The sequence below is a fragment of the Adelges cooleyi genome, unplaced genomic scaffold (assembly GCF_023614345.1).
Source record: "Adelges cooleyi isolate 19-005CV unplaced genomic scaffold, UGA_ACOO_1.1 ACOO_flye_CR_arks_rails_tigmint_CR_PRNA_30, whole genome shotgun sequence".
NCBI classification, from domain to species: Eukaryota; Metazoa; Arthropoda; class Insecta; order Hemiptera; family Adelgidae; genus Adelges; species Adelges cooleyi.
Genome location: NW_026095971.1, coordinates 16756745 through 16768066, shown reverse-complemented (window position 1 = coordinate 16768066; position 11322 = coordinate 16756745). Strand labels below are relative to the sequence as shown.

At 28.4% G+C, this 11322-nt stretch overlaps 1 protein-coding gene across 2 annotated transcripts; it reads left to right on the top strand.

Moving 5' to 3' along the window:
- Positions 1-428: 428 nt before the first annotated feature.
- Positions 429-9863, top strand: LOC126838467 (uncharacterized). 2 transcript variants are annotated; one of them, XM_050572927.1, is made up of 8 exons: positions 429-604; positions 3773-3853; positions 6855-6987; positions 7074-7216; positions 7874-7994; positions 8401-8532; positions 8691-8791; positions 8950-9863. In XM_050572927.1, the coding sequence occupies exons 2-8, from the start codon at positions 3799-3801 to the stop codon at positions 9234-9236; spliced, it is 972 nt and encodes a 323-aa protein (XP_050428884.1). In that variant the 5' UTR covers positions 429-604; positions 3773-3798; the 3' UTR covers positions 9237-9863. The 2 variants fall into 2 exon arrangements, with proteins under 2 accessions (XP_050428884.1, XP_050428885.1); XM_050572928.1 differs by lacking the exon at positions 429-604 and adding an exon at positions 3494-3579.
- The last annotated feature ends 1459 nt before the right edge of the window (positions 9864-11322 follow it).

Sequence of the window (11322 nt, the reverse complement as noted above, 5' to 3'; positions counted from 1 at the left end):
TAAACTATCAAAAAATAATTCTCGTTGCTGTACTAATTGAAACATTATATAGTAATACCGTTAAATGACTTGTGGTAAAATTGCCTATGCTAAACCCCTTGATAACAATAGGTAAAACATAATATTATTAGTCACGCTACGATAGATTAATAGCCAATAGATTTACCTATTACATAGTATCTACAAAAGCGTAGTCGTCGCCCGTTGCGCTAATGTGTTATGTGTTGTATAGTAATATTCAAAGTTGGCGCTGCTCAAGTGGTTAATACAAAGTGTAAAATATGTAAAACATCTAAAGTTTTTTTGACCCTTTGTTTGGGACAGGGACGCATGCGTGTCGGTATTTGTTGTGGTTGCGGTTGTCTGGCAGTCAACCGTGAATCGGACCAATCGGTGAAAAATCTGTTCATATCCTGTGTGTTCACCGGCTTTGGTGGCGGTTCAACGCGCTTATTCAGTTTCAGTTTCAATTTGTCACCCACGTGATCCGCATGGTTTTTTTCACTTATTATTTTTCGTACGTATTCATAATTTAACACTTTTTTTTTTTTTGAATCCACAATTTTGATCTACTTGCTCATTCGCTGATTACTATCTAACTGAAGTGAGTACTTGGGTAATTTTAATAAGCTTCTATAATAATATGACGTACCACCTACCCAATACATTTTAAATTATATTTAGATATTGTTTTATGGTAAAAATAATACATAACAATCGTTGAAATAGAATTTTAGTGGCCTACTTAAGGTCATTATTGCTATCTCCTCCTAAGAGGAGGTTTTTTAACTTACTAATCAATACATTAATATATTAATAGAAGTCTATAACAATGAAGTAGTAAATACATATCATAAATACATTTTTTGTAAGTTTTAAATAAATAGTTGGTAAACTACTATATATATAAATTAATATGATAACTCGTTTCTCGTGAAATCGCGTACTACTTATCTTTAATTTTTTTTTATTATAATAAGTAATTAATCTTCATCTTTAAAAAATTATTGTTATCCAATGTTGAATAAACTGATCTAAATGGTGCCAGTATGACAACATATTTACGGGTTTAGAAAAGTTAAACTATTTTCTCTTACAAAATATATATGTATTACATTAAACATTCTATGGCATAGATAATATGTTAAATTTCGAAGACAAAAAGTTAAAGGTTCAAGTAAAAAAATTAATAATAATAAAAATGTATAATAATTTCTTAATAATTATAAATCTTATTAAGTCATAATAATATTACTAACTAAATTGTAATTTTATTATAGTTTTTTTTCTTAATAAAAAATAAGTACTTAAAATGATTTATTATATTTTATTTCGATCTGACCATAAATTGACAACTTACAGTGGTCAAATAATAATAACCAAAGCATACCTTAAATTTTTGCCTAAAATCATGCATGAATGCATGCAGATTGTTGAGTAATAATAGGTTACCATGTATCATTATTTTATGCAAATTGAAAACCTTGAGCCGACCGCCTTTTGTTCGAAAGTTTTCGTTTTTGAACTTATAACGATTTATTTAAACAAATTATTGCATTCTACTAATTTCATAAAGTTTATTTTATTTCACCTACCAGTTGGTTACTCACTCATAAAGTTCTAGACATCATCATTATTGAAAATGGTGAAAATAATTTTCCTAATTAGATTACATTACAATAATAATGACGTACAGCCTGTAAAAAAAAGTTATGAACATGAAAATAAAATAAAATGCTAAATACGGGTTTACATTAGTAAAATACATATTTATTTTTAGTTTTATATTTGAGCACAAACGTACAAAAAAAAATTAAGTTATATACGTTACATATTCATAGTCAAGAAATGTGATAAAAGTGTACTTTGTCTACGGTTAAAATTAATACAAAAGAAAAACAATTCATATTATATATTATATTATTATTATAACTAATAATATATTAGTTAATATATATAATATATAGGGTTAGTTAAGATAAATGTACATTTATTTTTTGTACAGAAATTTTCAACAATTCTAAATTTTTAATTAAAAACAACAAAACCATAAGTAAACATATTACAAACGTCAGTGTTTTAAAGAGTGAAAACAAAAATTATAAATGATGGTTATTCAATTTATAAAATTATTTTATTTGCCTCATTTACAAATACACCGTCTTACTATAGAGGGTTTATAGTTTAATACAATTTCATTAAATTATTCAGTTTCCAAAAAAACCTTCAACAAATATTAATGTCTATGAACAAAAAAATAAACGCAATAGTAAAAATTATATATATTTTTTGAAAAGTCTGTAAATATCTCTTAAGTCTTTTTTTTAAATTCAATATATTTTGAGAAATTTAGGTCCTCGCAATTTAATACTTATAACACCAAAACTAGACACTATAAACTATAATTACATGTTTTATTAAAAAAAGCTTCACGGGTTAACTAGAATATTAAAATATTTTCGTGCTTATATTATAAAAAAGCCAAATTAAAAAAAAAATTAACTTTGTTATATGTATTATATACACTTTAAAATACCTGCCGCCCCCCAATGGCGCCTGGTGAACATCTAAAAACATTTAATTAATTAATTATTGAGTTAGTGCAGCAATAGGTTAGAAATATATTTGATGTATGATTGTAATATATAAGTGCTAAATAACTACAGACATCGGCAATTTAGACTTTAGTTTTTCGGATTTTTTAGTTTATTTTCGTCGGGGAACAAAAAAACTAATTGTACTACCTTAGATTTTGATTGATATTATCATACATATAATATATATATATATATATATTCATAAAATAATATTTCAAACTGTCATACTTATAATAAACGTCCTTCAAAGTCCAAAGCCCTTAAGGCTTAATCGTTTACGCGATCACATATTATTAAAACAATGAAACAATAGGGTATAATATATATATATTATGAATGTGTACTTGTTTCCTCGCTAAATAATATGTAGATTAATGATTGTGTACAATCAAGGTTTTTTCAGTTCATCACGATGACAATTCGATGTACCAATTATCTTCAATTCGATTTAGTTTTCAAAAACCGCCGGACACACGCAACACAGGCCTTTTGCTACTTAATAATAATATTCGGTCATTACTGCATCCATCTAATTTAAATTTTTAACATGACATGTTCGTCTGAGGCTCAACAGTTTAAACCTAAAGGACCTCATAAGATTTTGTGTGTTCATTTTTTATTACTATTTTATTACATAGGTTTTAGATTTAAAAAAAAAAAAAATAACATTACGTAGAAACAGTGTAAAATATCGAAACAAACACGCTGAATAAGGTACCCGCGCAGGCAGTGAACCGTAGATCCTTTCGGTGGCTCGAGCAGCACACAGGGAAATTATTTAAATTTGATCACAATAACAGTGTGTCTAGGATGTGGCTATAATAATAATAATAATGATCATTAGCATTATTAAATCGTACGCTGTTTTTTCCTCTTAATGCGAAAATAACCCACACAGCGGCACGGGCCCTGTGTGTACTGTTATTTTTCAACTAGGTATCAATCAGATCAGAATCTGCATTTTAGGTCATAAACTATCATGGTGAGTTATAAGTTTAATTAAAAAATGTTTGGTTAGACTTATACTGCTTTATTATCGTTTGATATTTTCCTTTTTTGTATAAAATCGTTATATTTATTCAAACGTGCTCACCTGGGTAAATTTGTTTTAATAATTTATTAATAAAAATAAATATGCTCGATTAAATAATAATTGTGTTTGGGTTTTTTTTCAGGTCATTCAAAATAAACGCTCGCCACCATGAGGCGATCAAGCAACGCAGTAATCTTGATGACCTCGTTGTTTACACTAACAAGTATGTAAGCCTTTGAGCCATAAAACGCTATTTTCATTTGGGCACAAACATTTATACATTTTAATGCAATAAACTACTGTTGAGTCGAGTTAAATGCTCCAAAAATAGGTCAAGCTGACCATCGCGTGTGCGTGCAGGCAAGACAGTCGATGTTAGGTGTAGCTCCCCTTCATTTTTCACCCTCAAAAGCATATTATATTAGCGTTAGCAGTTAACTCATTTATATTCCGACAAATTACTCTCTTGAAGGTTTGAACACCACAATGACGCAATTCAATTTTTACAAATGTTACGTCTATGTTAGGGTTTTGATCATTACACGTATGTAATAAATTAAAATAAAACTTATTTTAAATGTTAAAAAAATAATCATATTTTGTTTATAGTACTACTAAAGTCCATACTTTTATATATACTCCATATATGTGTATATAAACATTGATTAATTTTTTTTTGGATTTCAAACGCCCTCACACTAGAATTAGTAAAACTTACTTTATAGTTTGTTCTACAATGCGTAACGGCTGGTCTCTTTATCACGTAAATGGTGGAACGAATAAAAAGCAATAGTCAACACTACCTATAAAAAGCGGAGCACCGTGTAAATAAAAAAAAATCAATACCTCAATAAACTTAAATATTTAAATAATTAAAACAAAATGAATATAATATAAAATGATTGACTTATTAATAATTATATTTATAATATATTTTTAGCAGCTATTATAATTTATACCTGCCAGTGAAGCTATTTAACTAATTTAAAAAGTAATTTTTACATTTTAAAAAGCTTTATCATTTTAAACATAATTAGTAAATTATACAATAACACAATGGTGTTTATTATCTACGGACTATGCATCTAAATAACATGATTAGTGTGATTACAAAATGGAACCAGTATAAGAACTAAAAAGTAACCAGATGGCAAATTGTATAATATCGTTGATTTTAAATAATATTATTTATAATATCAATTCATATTATAAAATTATTTATAATAATAATTTCAAACAGGAAAAATCTTGCACAATACAAGTCGAAGAATAATATACAACGTGCTTTTCGTATTTACAGTTTAGTGACTTCTAAGTACCAGCTCTTAGTTTAATTCCTACTTCCTTTACATTAAGTTGAGTTTATTGACACAATATAAGCGGTATTGGGATTGATTTGTGACAAGATTCTGTAGATCGTCTAGTGTCTACTATCAAGGGCGCCCGCAAGTGAAAATTCAGGAGGGAGGTACATTTTTTAACTTGCAGAGAAGCTAGGGGGGAGTTTTCCTCACCTGCCCCTCCCTGCGGGCGCCCTTCTCTACTATGTATTCGTTTCAATCATAGCTTACAGTTATCGAATGCGAATTTCTATATAGTCACTAATTCTATTAAGAAATAAATAGTTAATAAACATGATTGGTTCTGCAATGTACAAGCTAAATATGAACAAACACATATTATAAGTAGTTGACTTTACTAGAGTCATAATATTTTTGACTAAGCATTTACTTTTAAGTTAACTATAAAACTTGTTCCCATTTATTTGTCGTAGTACATAATTGATGAAATCCTATTTTTCCTCGTATTTCTTAAGCGCTTCAGTTACAATTACGAATTTAAAAAAAATAATTGCATATTATAGTATTGAATGTACTGTTGCTACAATTTGCAGCAATAACTTGCTACAAATTCGACGTACAAGTACACTTACAACTGAACATAGAAAAAAAGCGCTTAACTCAAGACTAACAATAAATAGGTAAATTATAAATCATTTGTAACTGTCATATGCAAGTGATCGGGGTAATAAAATACAATAGTCACACTTGTCGAACAATAGTTCTTATAAAAATGTATAAAACAGATTGAGGTCGTTAAACTTTGTATTTTAAGGGTTTTCAAAATAAACCACATCGAAGAAACGCGGTCGAACAAACCGGCACGTACTTACACCATTATTCTTCTATTTATTGTTATGTAAGCAATTGATTCTTGAAAGTAAAACAATAAAACCATTCGTTTTGTATCGTGTATTGTTAAAGAGGACGTCACACCCCTATTTATTAAGGAGTTAGGTATAAATTATTTTTTTTTAAATCTTATTTTAAAGGTTAAACTGTGATGTGTAATTATTAGTTTAGTAATTAGGACTCTTTTTTGGTCGTTAATTTTTTTTCTGATTTCCACAGCATCCTTGACAGCGTTTTAAAAAATTGTTGTCATCTAAACATTATGATTATTCTATAATATTGGTTAAATAATAACTGTGGACAATTTTTTTTTCATATTTAAAATAATGAGGACTTTATCTAGGTTCTCTCGACGGCTTTTTTAATATTATTCACCCAATATACAATTTATATTTTAATTCTGTATTTTTTTTTTTTTTACTTTTTTATTAAGTACTTGAATTTAAGGTAAAATTTAAGTTTTCTAAAAAAACCGACAAGTGAACCTAGTTAAAGTTCTCCTTTTTTTTAACGGTATAAAAATTTGTTTTCTTCGACCATTTCGCTTTGACCTACACGCTTTTCCATAAACATTAAACACGTTTTCACGTTTATTCTTCATGAGTATGACGTCCTTTTAAATACATTTTAAAATTATTGTAACTTGTAAGGTTGTAACTAAAATATCAAAAATCTACACCCAAAGTTCAGGTGTTCGTAAATGGCGGAGGCGGGTGATTTATATTTAGTAATTTGTTTGTACATTGGAATATAAATACTATGTACCTAACCTAACCTATGTATATGTTTGAATTATGACCATGGTCTTCTTTTATTTTATAAATAGTGATATATTTAGAATAGTTTAAAATGTCAATACTATTGGCTGTATAGGCACTAAAAATTACCGAAGTGGCCATACCTATAAACATTTACTTTCAAAATAAGAAATCGGATCACTATTATTAAAATAAAGAATAGCTGACTAATTTGTGTATTTCTTTGAAGTACCTACTTATTCTTTAAAATTGTAAATAATTTCACTGTTTCTAGATGCCGCTCACATGTATACACAGAATTGTAGTAAAGATGAGTATAACCGATGCATTGCTCTTGCCGATCCATTAGTAAAAGATCCACATTTTATTTACCCAGGAAATCTAAAGGATATAGATAATATATGCAGGTAGTCCTGGATTACAATAAAAACAATTCAAATTTTAAGTAAGGTTAACTTTTATATTATAATTTGAATATTAATTATTGTTTAAGAACATGGACTTTATTCGTCGATTGCACAAAAAGATACACTGAACATTGTTTTGAAGAAAGTAAAAGAAAGGTGTTTAATAAAGCTGTGGAAAACTCCATAGAATTAGTTCATCAAATGTGTACTTCTCCGCAGTATCAAACAGGTTATTTATTGTTATATAAGTAATAGAACAAATCTATTTTACCATTCTACATTTTTATCACCTAGTTGTGTGATTTATTTCGCTGAAAATTGGGTCATAATCGAAATTTGGCAGACAGATTTCACTTTAAAATTAAAGCACTAAAACTTTACTTTCATTAATTTTGTTTTTTAATATTTTACTCACTTCTTATTTATCTTTTGTGTCTAACTCAAAAAGTAAACGATAGTTGACTCTGACTTAACAAAAAAGATGTATTTTTTAACCATTGCGGAATCCGACCCTGACAATAACCGACGAATTTTAATCGTCCATAACTTCTAAATTAATTGCAAATGCCGCAAACATTTTGCAGAATTAGTATAAAAATATTATCTTGTTAAAAAAAATCTAATATAAAATTATGATTTGATAGAGTAGATTTATATCGAAATAATGAAAGAATTATGGTGCTGGAATGCACAAAACTTTATTGGTTTTTTGAGTGGCTCAGACTGAGCCATGATTAATCAAATCACAGTGGTCTGTTAACGGTTTTTGGAATCAATACAATTGTGTAACCCAGCATAATGTCTGTACTAATAAATTTATAGTTTTGTTATTTTTAACACAATATAGCTAAATAATTATTACTAATTAAGTATATATCAATTTTAGAATACTTAAAGCACGCTTCATGCTTAAGAGCAACCCTTTTTGAAGATTCTCGTTGTGGAAAACATTATAGGTCATTGGCCAGCTATGTTGCTAACGATACTACTAAACCGGGTATTTGCTGGTATGTATACTAGAAAGAAAATAATGGACTGTATTTATAACTATTCACTACGGTCTATTATTTTTTATTTTATTGTTATTAATAATAGTAAATAATTATTATAGAATTAATACTTAGAATTTGAATTGGTTTCACCTTTTTTAATTAATTACTCAGTAAACTAGTTTTATTCTATCTCACCAATGGGTTGAGTATACAATTAAAGTAAACAATATTTGTATATAGATGACCTGTTAATACCTTATTCGATATAAATTATTTATAAGTTATAATTATACTGTTTACAAAGTAAATAATATGTATTTAATAATGGAAATATAATTTTTTGAATAAGATGATATACAAAAAAGAAGTATTAACAATAAATTGCTAAAATATGTTAACTTGAAACACGTTGATTTTTTAGCACTCATCACAGATTCAGAGAATGTGTTCTTGATCAAACACGAAGAACTTGCAACCAGGACGACGATTCATTTACACATCAGTTACTAGATAAAGCGTTTGGATTTTTCCGCAATCAATGCATTGACTATGCGTGAGTATTTCAATAATCAAAATCTGTTTGAGAGGCTGAAAGCAGTATTTATTTTTGATTTTTTACTTTTATGCTACTACTTTTCAACGATAAATAACTACATACGTAATAAATAATATGATCTTGAAAAATATAATTTCGGTTTTGATTTTTCTTAGGCCTAACCAAGATGAATGCCCGGGTTATGAGTATTATAACACGATGACTACCAACAGGTGGCAAGAAGATAAGGGAAAAGGATCGCCAAGCCCTTACCCTTGTATGTTTACTAAAAAATATTATTTTACATTTTAGTTAAAAAATCTGTTCAGAATTTGCTTTTCTGTTTGATTAACTTTTTCGACGGTTATATTTTACGTAGTATTATAATTGATTTACGCTTAGAAAACTACTTTGAAGATGGATTTTTTTTTACAGCGACAAAACGGCAAGACGATGATTGGTCAACGTCAATGGGAGGAGAGAGGACCAGCAGGGCTCAGACAAGTGGAGGATCTTTTAGTACCCCGACTTGGCGTGTGTCGGATCCCACTAAAAAGCCGGACACGAGTTACATGACTAACGTGATCGATGAACCTAACCAACAGGGCTTGGCAAAAAACACTGGGCTGCGTGAAACCGGCACCAAAATCTCCTATTTATTCTTTATCACTGTGCTGGCATCACTTTTAATCTCTTCAGGAATCATAAAATTCCTCACGTAATATGTTACCTAGACCTAAAATATATTATTTATTTTTAGTTCAATAGATATATTATTAAATATTATAGATTTCATAGTCGCAGTACCCGTTGATACAGATAAAATAATACTAGTTAAAGTGCAATAGACAGTGTTTTCAATACCTTGAGATGATATAATAATTATTGTCGGTATTATTTATTCAACACGTGAAAGTCACACTGCCGTTTTCGACCTTATAAACACTGATATGGACAACAATTTAGCAGTATTGACTCAAAATAAAAATTTGTTTTCTCATGATAGCAATGATAAGAATACTATATGTTAGTATAGTTTTTTTATTAAGTATTAAATACATTCCGTCCTGTTGTATAGAAAATACCCAGTCAACTATTATTGGGAATGTAGTAATGGCACAATGATAGAATACAAACTTTATTTGTATTGTCGTCCATTAGATATTAGAATATTATACAATGTGTACTTTATAACTAAACTGTGATTTTAATTGTTTATCCATAAGGTTTACCATTTTTCCTTTAAATGATGTTTGCCCTTTGATACTACAATTTTGTTTTTATTAAACTAATCACTAATGTATTGCACAGAATCTTCTTTTAAAAAATATATCAGATATATGTTATTATGGAACAACAGTAATTATTTTAAAGAATATGTGTTTAGATCATAATAATTATTTTATGTATGCACATTGAAAAAAGTATTTTACTATTTTTGTTATGATTATTTTGTGTTGTATTTTAAAACCAGATATTTAGAATTTATTATAATAAAGTTCTACTCATCTAAATTTGGTATTGTATTTGGCGTACTTATTTTAACAAAATTAAGTATGAAAACATTTTCCTGGAGATTTTCAAATGAGAAAATTATGTTCAACAACATAGTTATAAAATAATCGTATAGTATCAAAAATAACATACAAATCTAATTTTAACATAAAACTCATACGCTCGAGGTACTGGCTTTGATACTCACAACGGTAAATAATGATTTAAATTATTTCCTTTACAAAAATAAAATTCACACAATATATATATAGGTAAAAAAAGTAAACTTAAAAATAAATATACATTTAAAAAGGTAATTTTCGCGTGCAGGCGCGTGGCGGAGTGAGATAAGGCGGTAGTGTATCAACGCACGGTCGCCGCGCCGCGCCGGTTCGAATCGCAGCCACTGGAGTGACTGGCTGTTCGTTCCACCGGGCGGGCTACTGTCTAGGGGCAAAAATGGCCACCTACACCTCTCTCTGGGGCCAACTTGTTTGGTAGTTAGGTCGGCAGCCAGCTCTAAGCCCAAAAATGCCAAATCTAAACAGTCTCAGCCCCGATTGGCGGGAATAACGGACGTTAAACGTAAGAGAGAGAATTTAAAAAAGGTAATTTCCGAATGATGAAAATTGAAAAGAAATATTGATGGTATTATTAATAGTAAGCTTAATTAATAATAGGTTAATAGACTAATAATTGAATAACCATGTTTTACAAAAATAATAATAACAATAAATTAAACAAATATATATTAACAACCTACATATAAAATAAATTAATCAATTAAAGCACCCCATAAGATTTACGTAAAAACTAAACATGAAATGTAATTTTATAGATATAATATAATACTTTATATAATTAATAGGTGTCAAATGTGTGAATTCCTTCTCTGTATATACAAACTTGTCAACTGTCTGTAAATATTAATATTACTTATTGTACAAAATGTATAGATTGTAATTCATCAAAATAAAGAGAAAAAAAAGATATAATATAATATGAATTTTATATTATTATGTTTACTAAATAATATACTATCCATCCGGTGTCCAACGCCACGGTATACCATTGCAGTAGCGGCCCTGCTAAGAATAATATCCAATTTAAGGGGATTGAAAGCGAGCAGGTTTTAAGGAATTTTATATAGGCAATATTATAGAATAATTAGTATAAGCTTCCAGGTATTATTTTTAATTTACACAATTATTTCAATGAATAAACGTCATTTTGGTGGTAATTTATACCTAAAAGCCGACAAAATTATGCCTTCTAAAGATACTCTGATTTCAATTGTGTAAAAAATGTTGAGTT

Coding starts and splice junctions, on each gene's coding strand:
- LOC126838467 (XM_050572927.1), top strand. CDS start 3,799: ATGAGGCGATCAAGCAACGCAGTAATCTTGATGACCTCGTTGTTTACA. Junction 6,988..7,073: donor GATATAGATAATATATGCAG/GTAGTCCTGGAT, acceptor TTATTGTTTAAG/AACATGGACTTTATTCGTCG. Junction 7,217..7,873: donor TTCTCCGCAGTATCAAACAG/GTTATTTATTGT, acceptor TATCAATTTTAG/AATACTTAAAGCACGCTTCA.